Source organism: Beta vulgaris, chromosome 6 (assembly GCF_026745355.1).
Source record: "Beta vulgaris subsp. vulgaris cultivar EL10 chromosome 6, EL10.2, whole genome shotgun sequence".
NCBI lineage: Eukaryota > Viridiplantae > Streptophyta > Magnoliopsida > Caryophyllales > Amaranthaceae > Beta > Beta vulgaris.
Window position 1 is genome coordinate 45,696,470 of NC_079207.1, and position 16,207 is coordinate 45,712,676.

The window sequence follows — 16,207 nt, forward strand, 5'->3', positions numbered from 1 at the left end:
TATATTCAACCAAACAAGCAGTGAGGCTATGTTTAGTTCACCTGAAATTTTCTGATCTGATCTGAACTTATTTTTTCTGATTACAAGATCTTATCTTTTAGATTTTTCTCAATATATAAGAAAAAATATAGTCATGTGGGGTCTTGTTTGATTCGTCTCAATGAGTACTTTATTAATATTCAATTATTATAATTTTTACTAATATGTAATAAAAGATATAATGATTTTTAAATATAAGCATAATCTGAACTGATCTGATCTGAACTTATTTTTTCTGATCTGATCTGATTAGATCTTAAATAAGCAAAAATAAGGTGAACTGAACATAGCCTGAGTGTATCCCTAATCGTTGTTTACCTAACTTTGAAATCAGGAGGGATGCAAAAACAAATATTCAGTGTGTTACACCGTCACATATATACAGAATCATATCGTTGATTTCCATTAACTGCCACTAGGCCGATTTACAATGCTCTGAGCAACGTTATAGACAGTGAAAAAACACTAGAACGGCCATGGCTGCTGCCGGTAAATCACTCCATTTTTCCCAATTTTCTCTCCTCTTCCAATCTTCAACTCGCCTTCCTTTCCTATCTTTCCGACACACAAAATGCTTTTTATCTCTTCTCCCTTCAGTGAGACCCTTGTCTTCTTCTACCAGTCCTTACCCTCTCCAATTCGACATGATTATCTCCCGCCCTTCACCTCGACTTCCTCCTCCTCGCTCTAAACTAAACGAGCCAAACGATTCCGACTCGCCCGAGTCAGACCCATCAGCGGAGTTGTCCCCGGAACTGAGTTTTGAGGATTGGGTTGACAAGAAACTAACAGAGACCGAAAGCGAGAGGTTTACTAAGGCGAATAAAACTCTAAACCCACATGCATCAGTTTCTGGATGTGCCAGTGATAACAGTGGTAATAGTTTGGAGGGAATGGATAAAACTAAGAGGAAATATTACAGTAAGAGAAAGAAGAGGATGTATGGTGGTTCTGATTCTGATGATGAGAGGAGGAAGATGAGAGAAAAAAGCGAGGTTGTTGAGTTGAAACCTGAAGTGGTTGAGCTAAGAACACTCCATAAAAGGGAAGAAGAGTTGTATTTTTATGATACTTTTGCTTTTCCTTGGGAGAAGGAGAAGCATTATAAGATGGTGTATCAGTTGGAGAAGAAGTATTTTCCTGATCAGTGTTTAGATCAGGCTTTTTTACAACCCGGGCAATCAAATACGAGCGAGCCAAGGAAGAAGAGGGTGGAGAAGGGTGAGGAAGACAAAGGGTTGGTTTTTTTCGACCAAGGAAGAGATGGGCTAGCAAAAGATGGTGGTAAGGACATATCTGAGAAAAAGGTGGAGGATTTCTTCAAGTGTTTGAAGAAAGTCCCCAATAAGAATGGTGAAGTTTGTGGTATTGTTGAGCCTTTTTTGGCATCTAGGACTTTTGGATTACCATCCAAGTGGGATAGTCCTGCTGGAACTGTTGTTTTGGTGAACAAGCCTAAAGGTGAGAGTTTCTTTTTAGTCAGGCTTTTGCAAATTATTATGTTTTTAATAGTGGTATATTTTGCTGTTTGTATCATGAACTTGACATTTAAACTAAATTGATACTGTGACTATATGGGTCTTTTGTTTGATGTTTTCTAAATGATTCGTCTAGCTTGTAGAAATAAGGCACTTCGGTAACTTGCAATTGGAAATGGGGGTAAAATTCTGATATGAAATGGATAATCGATTCAATTTTTCAGATCATCTTGCACTAGTTGAGACTTGATTGAAGTTCAGTCTTTTTATTAATTATTGAACAATCTCCTGGGGCTGTATAAACAATCTTATATTCAGCTTTTAGCAATGATGGATCCTGAGTTCGGTAGACCTGGGATATTGTGGAAGTTATGGTATCGTCTATTGTAGTGAAGAATTGTGTAAGCATAATGGGGGCAATAAAATTTGGAAGATTGTATGATGTGGGAGCAAGTGGAGACTAGCTGAAGGGACCTTCTAGGAACCGATTTGGTACTTCTTTGAAATCACGTGTTAGTCCATGGCAAGATAGTCACTGCCCAAGGAATAGGATGCTTTCCTCAATTTGCCAGGCTTTTCTTATAATCTTTCAAACACATTTTGAGTTCTTGACCAATGTGAGGTTTTCATTTGAAGGTTAATGCACAAGGAACCTGATGCATACGAAGATTATTGTATCATTTAGGATATTTTTGTATTCTAGGAGTCTAATAATGCCCTTATCAACTAAGGGAAGTATTCACATAGTTATTTCCAGTGTTTTAGTCTCCTTCCTGCTGAAATACTCTTAGGAGATATAGAGAATTATCTGTTTCTTGCTTTTCTATTTTGCATTGGATTCTTAGGAATGTAAGGCTGCAAGATCTTTTGCTAAAAATCTTTTGAATTGTTTTGCGTTGCCTATTTTTGTGACTTGAACCTCGTACTCATCAATTATACTTTGAAACTTAGTGGTTCCGGTCTTTCGGATTCTTTCTTTAGATGATTAATTGTCCTTCCGTTTTGTTTTCAGTCAGTTATTACCAGATTTACCCTTAAGAATTACTTTTCAGTTCATATTGAGTTAGTCAATTTCATGTGACTTGGGGAAACTTGTACAACTAGTGCGTTCTGTGTGAGCTCTGAAAGGGAATTGGTTTAAATATTTCAACAGAGATGTAGTTTGCAATGATGTTTGATGCACCATGTGGCTCGTGATGACCTGGTCGGTTAATTGCTTACCATGCTTGATTAATCACAAGGACATCAAGAATTTAATCTCGGCTGTCACATTACAAAAACGATCACGTTCTGAAGGATTATGGATTCTCATTCTATGAAACCCCATTACAGAATGCCAGGGTATATATCATATCCTTCTTATCGCGTTGCCTATTGCATATGATGTCGGCACATGCCATCATCACTTATTAGTCATGTGACTGTAATCTGGGGAATGTAGTTACATTCTGTTAAGGGAAGAGTCCTATCCGTTGTATTTAAGCTTACCTGGTGAGCTGAATGTGGACAATCTAAGAATGAAATGAAGAATCCTCCTCCCTCTTCTCTCTCTCTCTGTCTAAAATTCTTATTTTCTCTCTTATTCTTATCAGTTCACTTAAATTTCTGAAAATAGTCACCTTAATTACTGAATTAGAGGATCATTCAATCTTCTATATCAGCATAATGATAATTGTTTTGAAAATTTTGCTTTAGACAAATTAGGACACCCACTGGCTATCTGTGGTCATATAGCAAGCAGTGTAAAGTTGTTTAGTCTATGTTGAGGCTTCATTGAACTCTTTGTTCATTATGGGCCAGGCTGGAATAAGCAAACATACTTGAGTGACTGTGTATCATAGTTCGAAAATACGGCTTCGGTTATGGTTGCGGTAACGGTAACAGTGATGATGTGGTTGTCGTACCGCTAAATATCGGCTTAAACCATGAAACATTCCCAAAACCCATCTAAAATGCGGTTTTTTTTACACCTTTACGATGCGGGTAATATTGGTTCGTAAATTTGAAAACCTTTACGAAACGGGCGATATGATACGATGCGGTCTTGTTTTGACACCATGCTGTGTATACCTTGTTGGATGATGCCTTATTGGTATCACTTTTACAGAATTATCAAATCAACTAAACTATGCACCTCCTCTAATTTCTGATTAAAATTCATGTGGTAGTTGCTAATGCAGCTATCTGTGGACTTGGTGAGGCAATGGCACTGTATATATTTGCAGTCTGTTAAGTTTGGCCTACGCCTGATGACTTGATGAGGGATATTAAAGAAATGAAAAATTGAAACATGCATGGCTGATTTATAGCATTTTCTGCTGTTTCTTTGCTGAAAAAGTTCATGAGACTCAAACCTTGAGAATTTCTCTAGATCCATGACCACGGCTACCGCTTAACTAACAAAGTTTATGAATATATAGGCCTGAAAGCGTAAGCTAAAAAGATTCTTGTGCGGTGCAGGTTGGACTTCATTCACAGTCTGTGGCAAGCTGCGCCGTTTGACTAAAATTAAGAAGGTGATATTTTCGTTTTTCTTTGTTTTGTGCCCATTCTGTCCCTTTCCTTTTACAATTGATTGATTCCTAGTAACTGTTACAGGTAGGACATGCTGGCACTTTAGATCCTATGGCTACTGGCTTGTTGATTGTCTGTGTTGGGAAGTCTACTAAGGTGGTAGACAGGTTAGTTCTTAAGCAAAGCAATGCCTTTTTAACAGTCTATTTTTGGACTGAGTTAATGTTGATGTGGTTTCCTTGTAGACAATGGTCTATGGAACTTGATCCTGAAAAAATTATTATTGCTGCAGATATCAGGGTATGATTAAGGGTTATAGTGGAGTTTTTCGTCTGGGGGAGGCAACTTCCACTTGGGATGCTGATTCACCGGTCTGTCTGATGTTCCTTGGTATCGACTGTGTTTCTTGAATCCCAATTCTTGCATCATTTTAGTTAAATTATTGATACTTCATTCCGTGAAAAACCACAAAAAAGAAAACGAAAAAAGAATCTCAGTATCACTATATTCCTGAAATGAGTGTCACTAAAGTCTAAACCAAACCACTAACCAGGGTTAAAATTTTGACTCCTCTATACCAGGCTGATCCAACAACTTTGGCAAATCATTCAACGTATCTAAATTGTCACTTAATCACCTCCGGGCATGCTATAATCACCTTATGCTAGGCTTGATAAAGCTCCATATTCATGCAATTTACTACCTAACTAGTATTTTGGCCCGATGGATGCCTCGGGTCAGTTATAATTATCAAATATGTTATTATTCATTAATCTCATACTTGATTTTATTAGCTTTTCTTAATATTATGTCTTGTGCAAAATTGAAAAAGGGACGTTATGGCATGATAAATTGTTTTTTTTAAAAAAAATTTATAAGGATTTAGGGATAAAAATAACAATTTCAATGGAATTAGGGTAAGAGAATGTTAGTACTTAATAAAAGTGTTAGAGATCAAAATGCACGTCTATGTTTTTATGATTACATGAAATTATAAGATTTTATTATGTTTTACTTTGAAGCACTAAGTATTGAAACTGTAGTGAATTAATGGTTAAACTCTCATACTTTATTTCAAAAGTGATGTGTTCAAATCCTAGTAACTCATAATGTTAATATTTTGAAATGAGATTATAAACATGCGTATTAGAAGCTTGAGCATAGTGCCATGTGACACCGTTCCTTTGATAGGAACACCTTTTAATATATTTGTATAGATACTATACGAACTACCATCACCACCACCTCCCAGTATGGATTCGGCTTTATAACATGTACGCAGTTTTGCATGAATCGTTACGAATCAGTAGGCGGGCAACTCGGTTACGTATTATCACTATCTTAAGTATTTTATTCAAATTAGAGTTTGTAGTGTAGGAGCTGCAGTATGATGTCATTTTTTGTGTTACACTTGTTTTCAGAAAGTTATATGATTTACATTAGACTCTGAACTAGTAAAGGAAAAAGTGCTTGACGAGCTTTATCTTTGCTCAGCTTCTTGGTTTCTTATTTGAAGCCTATGTTTGTAATTGCACAATCAAGGAGGCTCCTAATGTAGCACCTAAGCATGGTATTAGTGATGCTAATCTTGGAACGACTCTTTTGCACCGCGAATTTTATAAAGAGTACGGAGTACCCAATGTTTTATGCAATAAGAGTCTACTATATCGTTCCTTGACTGCAAAGTTAGAGTATGATAGAACTACAATAATAACATGACTTCTAGGTCTTACGCTTAGGCCTTCTTCTTTTGAGCTTAATTTGAGCACATTTTGGTTCAGTGCGGTCAAATTGAATTTAGTTCAACAAAATTAATTTCAGTTCAACAAAATCAATTTTGGCACATTTTAGTTCAACATGTTTCCATTCAACATTTCAGTTGAGCACATTAATATTATAATTAATGTTAATATTACTCATTATTATTTCTATTATTATATTAATATTATTGTTATTTATATTATTATTAATATCATAATTAATGTTAATATTATATTATCATTATAATATTTGTTATTATTTATACTATTATTACAATGAATTTTTTAAATGTTATTATTTTATTTATATTAATCTTATTTATATAATTGTTATTTATTGATATTATTAATGCAATTATTATACTTATATTTTAATATTATATTTATCATTAATATTATTATTTATGTTATTAATATTATCAATATTATAATATTCGTTTTTATCATAATAATAGTACTAATAAATTATTATTATTATTGTTATGTTTACTATTACAATATTAATGATTACTATTGTCATTATAATGTCAATTATTAATAGAATTAATTTATTATTATTACAACTGGTATTATTATTATTGTTGTTGTTGTTGTCGTCGTTGTTGTTGTTATCATTTTTATATTTATTATTAGTGTAATTATAATCGTTGTCATTATTTTTTATGATTTATTGTTGCTGATATCTTTCACTATATTGATTTTCAGTTCAACTTAGTTTGGCAAATTTTAGTTCAAAAGAACTAGTGAGTGTCCCGGGCGATGCCCCGAGTTGTTTCTTTTCGTAAATTTTTGCCTTATGAGAAAAAATTGATGTCAAAATTTGAAGAATACAAGAAATTAGAGGAAGAGTTTATGTCTACAATAGTCTATTATCATTATCATTAATGTGTTAGGTATCTAACTACTTGTTTAAGTCTTTTAATGAGATATAATTACAAGATCTTATTATATTTTATTTTGAAATACTAAATAATGATGTTATGTTGGATCAATGGTTAAGCTATCACTTTTCATTTCAAAGGTCACATGTTCGATACCTTGGTACACAACATTATTTTTTTAGTTGAGGGGTTTGAAATGAGAACATTTGCATTAGAGCCTTAGAGGAGAGTGCCACATGTCGCATAGACATTTTAAGGAACGCCTTTTAATATATTAGTATAGACAGATATGCCTTAATTATCATCTAAAATTGGAGTTATGAATATGTTGTATTAGTTAATATGAAGAATTAAATGTTTGTGATTATTAAGGTCATTCAACGTGAGCCATGGGAACATATAAAGGATGAAGAGATAAGAAAGGCAGCTGCATCATTTACTGGTGAAATATGGCAAGTTCCCCCTATGTTTTCTGCAATCAAAGTAAGTAGTTGCATCTTTCATTTCACTTTGAAATTGCAGTTTATTCATGAGTATGATCAAACATGCTCTTGATGTTTTGAGCACTATGTGAATGATATGTCCTATAGATGAGTATTTATTCAATGTCGGAACTTTATGTACCCTTCTGTAAGATAGATCGTTCACTCCCCGTCAAAAAGAAAATTGCTAAATTACTCGCTGAAACTTCGGAAAGGACATTCTAAGTTGGAGTTTTAGAAACCACCAATGTTTTCTTCAATTCTGCCACAAGGGAAGCTCCCTAAACGGAAGAAAACGCATAAATAATTAGAATGGATGAGTCTTGTATGAAGAGAAATAGCATTTCAAAATCGATGTCATTTACGGGGGCTTGTCCAATCATGATCCTTAAAGGTACTAGCAGTTCGGTCTGTGGATCACCACCATCTCTGCCTTCAGCCCTTTCCCTCAGAGATCCTTAAACTGTTATTCAGGCCCGGATATGAGTTAGCTGCTTTCATGTTTGCGTAATTTGCTGGTTGGTTCCTCGAGAAAGAATATTTCTTTTTGCAGGTTGCTCCATTTTTGATCCAGATGCAATTTTTTCTGTGCATAAGCAAATAATTCACTTTTGAGGTGACACATCTGGCTTGTACTGGATTTTCAATTTTTGTTATAGAGGCCTGACAAGCTTGGGCTGTTCTATAAGCTGAGCTGTAGATACTAGATAGATTACTGATAATGTGCATGGGACTGATGATTGATTTGAGGCTATCTATAGCCATCAACAATCAACTAAAGTATAATTAGACTTATATATGTCACTGTATTTAATGTTAATGTGAGTAGAATAACGCTCTGTACAAGCATAGAACCTTAACCCATTAAGATTTGTAGCATGATATGGCCTGTAACCAAGTTGGCATACGTCAAACAAATAAATATACCTGAAAATAGCCAATGTATTTAAAAGCAAAATACTGCCAATTTAAATCCATTGTTTCTTTAGCTCTAGAATTAAAAACTGTCCTTTAGCTGCTGGGTCAACCTGTCACCAATCTGACATGAGGTCTAGGAGTTGCTGGTTATTCAGGTTGAGATAGTCAAGGTTCTAAGTTAAAAATGCTGCTCAAAACCCATTGTTGGGTGTCAGTTCTGGTTGAGTTTTTTGCTGAGTCAATTTTTGATATGCGTACTCCCTGTTGTACAGCTTGTCCACTATGGCATGTGAACTACTGTCCAACCAGTGCAGGTCTGCCGCTAAATGTTTGCTTTTGCCTTTCCTTTTTATTGTATAATCGCTGCTCCGGTGCTCCCCTCTTTCAAAACAAAAATTGAAATAGAATATGGCCCCACTGTATCTAGATAAAGTTGTGAAAAGCTCGTAAATTTTCAAGACATGTTTTGACTTATTTATTAGAAAATGGTTAGTGGATTTCATGTCTCCCTCCCTAAGTGCTAACAAGATAAAAGTAATAGCAACCACTAAAGGCGGTGCTTTCCTAGGTAGATAAGCCTAGCCTGTGTGTTCTAAGTAGGGAAGAAGATTGTCGATGCAGTCGCGTTTGCATTACCGGTTGCGATGATGAGGAAGCGGCTCGTAATGGATGTTTGGAATGGATCATGGATACATGGTTAATGCAATGTGAATTTAAAAAGAAAATCACATTAGCAGATTTTTTAACCTCAAGTTTGCATTTTCAAGTTTGACAAGTATTCCTTCAACGTAATATCACCTACATATGCCTGAAAGCATGAGTGTTGTATTTGTATTCAATCATTCATATAGATAAGTAGTAACTCATATATATAATCCAACTTAAACCCCACCTCACGTTCTTCTTCCTTCTTAGGTGTATGCACATTTTTTAATTTTTTTGAAAAATTGTCAAACAACTCAAGCTTTTGCTAGAAACTACCTTTTGAAAAAAAATCTGGCAAAAGATCTTAAAATATATATATATATATTTTTTGCGAGGGACAACCTTGACCCATTTTGTGGGATTGACCACGTATTTTCCAGCGTTGAGCTGTTGACTCAACTAAACATGTGCAAGGCACGTGACTCGCATCTCTTATGTTTCAACCCCATTCCCTCAATTATCCCAACATATATTGATGAATTCAAAACCGAAAAATACTTGGTTGGTGCCGGAAATGGGGTTGAAATATGATAGATGCGGATCACGTGTCCTTCACATGTTTGGTTTCAATGAGTCAACTCCGGATAATGCTTGGTCATTGCCTGAAAATGGATCAATGTTGTGCCTCACAAAATTATTTTTTTCATAGGATATCTTTTGCGAGATTTTTTTAAACGGATGTTTCTCGCAAAAAACTTTTTTTAGAGGTTTGTTTTCGACAAATATTACCTTTTTTTCTAGTTGCAATATATGTTTTCCCTTTCTCTTTATTGGCCAATTCTGACAAGTAACTGACGTAATGCGAAAAAAAGTTCTAACGAGCAAATCAGCATTATGCAACGGACATCGCTGTGAGAAGGCTGTGATTTTTATAGCAGCCTAAGAACTTCACGAAACGACTAGTTCAGAAATCTGTTACATGACGGGAGTTACATAACAAAATGACCGAGTTTAAATTTAAGTGTTCTAACTTTGGTGCTTCATATTACTGTTTCTGCTTGTGCTAAAAGCATCAAATCTGGAATCCAAGATCAATGACTCCATGCTGGTGTGGCATCAATCAACTATCTTAATATGTTGGGATGCCAAGAAATTCAGTTTAAACTTCATTGATGATGGAAGTGAATGAAGTTCATCATTGATAGATTTGGTACTAGTTGAAAGGTAAAGGCATAGGGAGAGTCTTGTTAGGAGAAAGGAGTCTCAATTTTATTTCGTGATGAGCATGTGTCTTTTTAGAACTTTCCTTCCACACTGGACCACAAAGAAGATTTGCTAGATATGTCTTGAGAGCCAAAGTAAAAGCTTCCTGTGAAACTCTTTGACCTGAAAGTGTATCAAGTGTTCTATGTAGGGATAGAAACAAGGATGGGGTGAGCTTTCTCACTGCTTTACAAACTAGAAAAAGTTGTTGAGCTTAAAAGTTTCATCAACAATATTCTTGATTTTACAAATGACAGTAGATTGCATCAATATTATTCAATTAATGGTTCATAAATGAGATTCAAACAATAATTCAAGTCTGGTTGTAAGCATATCACCGCAACCATATCTCCAATCAATATGATTTTATTTGAAGTTCATTTTGATGAAATTTAATTCATTCAATATAGGTGAACATGAATTGCTAGGTTTTTCGGCCAACAATGCTTCATTATAGTTATGGCCATCAATTATCAGTAAAATTAAATTTAATACATTTTGATGAAACTTTACGAGTAGGTTTCTTTGATTTGTAATGGAACTCCATGCTTGGTGATCCTGAATGCCCCATATAATGTGGTGAATAGTGGGACTGGAGTTTTGCTGGAATGAGAAAGTTGGTCAGCCATGTGGTTCGACAAAAGAGAATGATGTTGTATTTGTTTGGTACGTAAAGAAAATTTGTAAAGCATGAGGCTGGGTAGGAGTGATATAAGGATGGTGAGATTGAGAGAGAAGTGTTGATCCAAAATCATGGTGTTGGCATAGCATGAAAGTTGATACCTGCAGACTGCAGTAGCTACTTTTCTGCCATGATAAGCCTCCAGTTGTCTTCAAAAGGAACTGATTTGATATACTTGAATTTTTATTTTGGGTGCTGCAGGTTTTTTTTTTTTTTTTTTGGAGGGGGAGGGGGTTGTGAAATCTCTGATTCAACAATCTAACTTATTGTCTATTGATTTATCAAGTTTTATTTTTTGGTTTTATGTAGTATGTGTAATTTATTGTTTAGCCTTGAAAAGCATATCTATGTCTCCTCTAAAATCTCAGGTTTATGTTTTGAGAATTGTATCTTATCATTGCTGTTGAAAGTTGTTTCATTGTATTAATGCATTTTATTTTATAGGTGGGGGGTGAAAAAATGTATGAGAAGGCCAGAAGAGGAGAAAGCATTGAACTTTCACCTCGACGAATTTCAATATTGCAGTTTGACATAGAGCGCAGCCTAGAGGACAGGTCAGTCAAAACTTAGCTGCAAGAAGGGGCATTTTTCTGACCTTTACCCTATTTCTGTATGCATGCACTTTCTGGCTGCCATATTGGAACTTGCACTTAAAGATGCTTGCATTCATTTGGTATAGTGACGGCTAAGGACGGGTATTGTACTCAGGGTTTCGGCCCTGCTCCCGGACCTGAAAGCTCACCTGCCCTCTGCACCCAAAACAGAGGCGCTGACCAGACCGCTTACCTCTCTAAATTATGAGAGTGGTCGCGGAAATAATTGGGGTTGCAGCTTCCATCAGAATCCCTTGGTCTAGAAAAAGATTGACATTAGCTATATTTTCTGCTAGTCATATTCGTTATTACTTTCCAAGTCGGGGATACTATTGCTGTAGAATTTACTGAAGGTGCCGTACTCATTTGAGTCTTACCATAGATAATAGGCATAATTGCTTTTAACGAAAAGTTCTGGGAAAACGCCAACGACTACTGGCTTATTTGTTCGGCACTTTTGTTCGATGTTCTGGAAATAGAATCCGGAGGGTGAAGTTTATTCGATATGTAATGCATGCCTTAAGAATGTTAAATGTTCTTTGAGTATGTTCTCCTCTTTCACCTCTCTAAATCATCATAAATGAAGCAGTTCTCTTGGGCCCGCTTTGAGCTTCATGAACACTACAAGTTTGTAGATGAACATATAGTAATCAGGGGGATCTCCTTCCTACGAAGAGTTGGAGATGAAATTTTAGAAATACTTGAGCTAGACTCTAAACTGCTACTCTAGCCACAAGTTCCTCAACTGAAGGTCAAGGAGAAAGTATTTTCATAGTCCAAATATTCCTCTCAGGCCCTGTAAAATAGAAGTTTCACTCATGAAATAATGTGAAAGCAAAAGGGACAGGAGAAATAAAGCCTGAAACACATAGCCTATGAGTGGCAATTCTCTGCTAACTTCCCTTGTTAATTGCACAATGGTGTTTGAATTAACCAACCCAACCTTATGATTGCCTTATTTTCAGCTTCAATGAAGCTTTGTTTCCAGTACACTTCAATCCACTTCGAATGACATCGAACTGATGATGCAAATGAAGTAAGGAGAGGTAGTACACAGTGTAGTCTTGCAGATGTAGCAAAATTATTGTGCATTTGAGAGTTGAACCCAGTACCATATGCTCATGCCACTGTCCAATATTTCGCTATCTACATAATAAAATTGTCCACATAGTTCGCATTTGGCGATGTGTAGACTAGGGAGGGTCCATTTTGGCGATGTCTAGACAAATAAATCTATAGGTGCATGGTGGTAGTCAAACAATATATTCATGTAAAAGATATTTCAAACAACAGGTGGAAGTAATAACTAGTGAATTCTGGTAAGGAGTCATGTCCACTTACTAACTTCGTCGGCATGCCTGCAGACAAAATTTAATTTTTCGAGTCATCTGTTCGAAAGGTACATACATCCGGTCCCTCTGTGCAGACTTGGGGAAGGCTCTTGGAAGGTAACTTATTCCTGTCAGGATATAATTAATATTTGTGAAGTTCTTTTCTAGTTCAATGCATTGGTGCTTTTCTTCTTCATGATGTGTAAACATATCTGCTTCCTTTGTCACTATTGTCACTATCTGGTCTTTCTATCAGTAATTCAAATCACTACTGTACTCAAGCCCCTCTCAAAATCATTGGATTCTGAAATCTCTCTTGACTCAGCTGCAGCATCTGAGTAGCATTAAAAATTTCTACATTTGCTCGCTTCCTCAGGCTATTTCAGATTGGTTCATTGACTAGCAATTAATAAATTTTGGATTTAGCTGTGTTTGTCAAAGGACATTCACTAACAACTTGTTTGGATGGAAAAGATTTGAAGGGAAAGGAAGAGAAAAGGAAGGGTCTATCAATCACTTGCTTGAATAGTAATGTATGGGGGTGATGGAATTGAAGGACAGTTTTTTCCTTGTATCCTTAAGTAACAAGTCTCTCCAACATTGAAGAGACTCAATGCTGGCCATCACCCAAGTTGCTTTTTCTTTTTGTATTGCCTAATTGACTGTTCAGTTTTCAATCTCCTGTATATATGAAATTTTTTCGAATGACTAGCCTGTAAATGAAGCTCTTAATTTTTTATTTCTTTTTCAAAAATCTGGAAATCAATTTTTCTTGGGCCAAAATAAGAAAAAATTACCTCACAATATTCATCTTCCCCCTCCCAATATCTGAAGGCAAAACAATACCCTCACTTTCTCTTCCCTCAATTTCTTTGCTATCCAAACAGGGTATGACATTCCCTTTTATCTCTCCTCCCCTCCCCTCCCCTCCCCTCACCTTCCTTTCCTTCCTTTCCATCTCCTCCCTTTCCTTCCTGATGTGTTATCGTAACAAGCTGTACAGAAGGATGAAGTGGTGATACTAGCCACTAGGTACGCATGTTCTGGATATTAGATAATAGAGATACAAGGAGTGATAAATCTCTGACCACCTAGGCCAAAATGGACCTTCACAATGGCATGATGGACGAGGGTGAATTGGTGGTACTTAGGATATGTTTTGAAAAGATAGAATCACCAAAAACCTTCATAGCATCAACTCATGCACGTATATTTTTCACCAATTTTTATTCGACAAGTAGCATGGATATATAAAGTAATCGTGTTAGCGTCCAAAATGGATGCGGGCGGTTAGATCTTAGTACTTCTTATAATGATACTAGATGTTTCAGTATTGATAGTAAAGAACATAATGGAATTAATCAGAATCCGATCGATGATTGTTTCTTCTTTTTTACTTGTGAGTTGTGTGTACTTTTTTTACCTTTCTTTCTACTCTCTCCTAGCTATTGTGCATGCTGAATTCTTTTTCTCTTTTTTTACCTTTAAAATTTTTGACATACGTTTACTGTGTTGCAGCTGTGCTCATTTGACTGCCCTACGGAGAGATTCAATTGGTAAAGAATCCCTTACATCCTCGTTGAATGAAATTTTATTATTTGTTTTCAGGAAAATTTTAGTGAATGACTGGTGCACCTCAATTGTTTTATGTTGATCGTCAAAGTTGCAGTTTGTACAAGAAGTATACTCTTACAACTTAATGCAAATAATTCTTAAGTCTCAAAGCTTTTCCTTTTCTGCTCTTTCCTGTTTTAGGGGATTACACTGCTGATGATGCCTATGAATTTCAAGAACTAGAGGAGCAAATTACAAAAATGTACTTGTAGCTAGCTGCACATAGTTTCTGGTCGCTTCTGGGAGTTGGCTAGACCTGCAATTCCAATTCTGGGCAAGAGACTTAGCCATGCTGTGTTTCGTAAAAACACCATTTATATTGTACCCATTCTTTAATTTAGTGCATGCGGGGAATTGATTGTAAAATCTAGCTGTATATCATATAGTCAAATACTAAAATTTCATTGTTTATTAATTCAGGGAAGTGGGGGTGGGCCGATGTTACATTGCTACAGAAGGCATACTTGGATGTATCTATCAAATTAGTAGAAGAAAAATTACGTATTCAGTACTTTATTGCGAAGATTAGTTTATTATATGCTTTTCCGTGGCTATTTTTGGAAACTCATGTTGCTACAATGTTCTTATGTTCTGATCCCCAGCTTTTGATGTTTCTGTCAACAGTAAGAGTAGACGTGTCACCTTCATTTGTTCATTAAGTCTTCACACCGATAGTGTGATGTTATGGGTGAAAGTTTGGTGTGGCTTGGATCATGGTCTAATTTAATCTGATTCGAATAAAATTTGGATTTTAATTTTTCAATTAGAATCCAACCCAATTAGGGTTTGAATTCGATCCAATCCAATTCGGATTTTCATACTCTAAATTGGATCTGATTTGAATATTCGATTTTTTTAAAACTCTAGTTTTGCGATGAAATAAATTAAGCACAACAGCAGCTTCGTAGATTTAGGAAATGAGGAATTAAGTGCACTTAATGTTTTGGGGGAAGGGTTGAAGTGCTATTTGTATTGGGGTATGTAGTAGGTTTTTTTTTTTAAAAAAAAAAAAAAATCAGTTAAGCACTTAAACCAAATCCAGATACATAATACATGGTATATTACTATTCGGTTATATTGGATTTTCAGATCCAATTACCCTGAATCCAATCCGATCCAAAAATTCGATGTTTCAAAAAATCCCACTCTGAATCCGACTCGAATTACTAATTCGGATTGGATTGAATTTTAGTCAAATAACTTTCACCCCTAGATGCTGGGCTGGCGGCATGCCAATGAATGAGGGTGTTATTCATTAAGAGTTGATGTGTCACCTTCATTTGTTCATTAAGTCTTCACACCGATAATGTGATGTTACGGGTGAAAGTTCGATGTGCGGCTTGGATTAGGGCCTAAACCAATAACAAAATTTGGATTTCAATTTTTTAATCCCAATCCAATCCAATTAGGGTTTGAATCCGATCCAATCCAATCCGAATTTTCATACTCTATATTGGGTCTGATCCGAAAAATCGATTTTTTTAAAACTCTAGTTTTGCGATGAAATAAATTAAGCATAGCAGCAGCCTGGTAGATTTAGGAAATGAGGAATTAAGTGCAGTTAGTGTTTGGGGGAAGGGTTGGAGTGCTATGTGTATTGCGCTATGGAGTGGGTTTTTTTTAAAAAAAAAAAATCATTTAAGCACTTAATCCCAATCCAGATACATAATATAAGGCATATTACTATTCGGTTATATTGAATTTTCGGATCCAATTACCCTGAATCCAATCCGATTCGAAAATTCGATTTTTCCAAAATTCTCAATCCAAATCCAATCCGAATTACTAATTCGGATTAGATTGGATTTTATCCGAATAACTTTTACCCCTAGGTGCTGGGCAGGCAGCAGACCAATGAATGAGGGTGTTATTCCATTAAAAAATATATATTTATGATAACACTAGAAAATGCTAAGATGGTACGCTCTTCTTTTTTTTTTTTTTTGCGTGTGAAACGACTAATTTGCCAAGTTGGTCTCCAACGATTAGGTGCTAAAAGCTTCTCCA

General features: G+C 35.6%; 1 protein-coding gene across 2 annotated transcripts; it reads left to right on the plus strand.

The window, feature by feature from the left end:
• Positions 1-396: 396 nt before the first annotated feature.
• Positions 397-14,736, plus strand: LOC104896771 (hypothetical protein). Of its 2 annotated transcripts, XM_010683563.4 has the most exons (9): positions 399-1,500; positions 3,978-4,033; positions 4,116-4,198; positions 4,324-4,402; positions 7,045-7,155; positions 11,107-11,216; positions 12,620-12,703; positions 14,105-14,142; positions 14,342-14,736. In XM_010683563.4, the coding sequence occupies exons 1-9, from the start codon at positions 516-518 to the stop codon at positions 14,410-14,412; spliced, it is 1,617 nt and encodes a 538-aa protein (XP_010681865.2). In that variant the 5' UTR covers positions 399-515; the 3' UTR covers positions 14,413-14,736. The 2 variants fall into 2 exon arrangements, with proteins under 2 accessions (XP_010681866.2, XP_010681865.2); XM_010683564.4 differs by lacking the exon at positions 12,620-12,703 and having other exon boundaries at positions 397-1,500.
• Positions 14,737-16,207: the final 1,471 nt, after the last annotated feature.

Coding starts and splice junctions, on each gene's coding strand:
- LOC104896771 (XM_010683563.4), top strand. CDS start 516: ATGGCTGCTGCCGGTAAATCACTCCATTTTTCCCAATTTTCTCTCCTC. Junction 7,156..11,106: donor CTATGTTTTCTGCAATCAAA/GTAAGTAGTTGC, acceptor TTTATTTTATAG/GTGGGGGGTGAAAAAATGTA. Junction 11,217..12,619: donor GAGCGCAGCCTAGAGGACAG/GTCAGTCAAAAC, acceptor GCATGCCTGCAG/ACAAAATTTAATTTTTCGAG.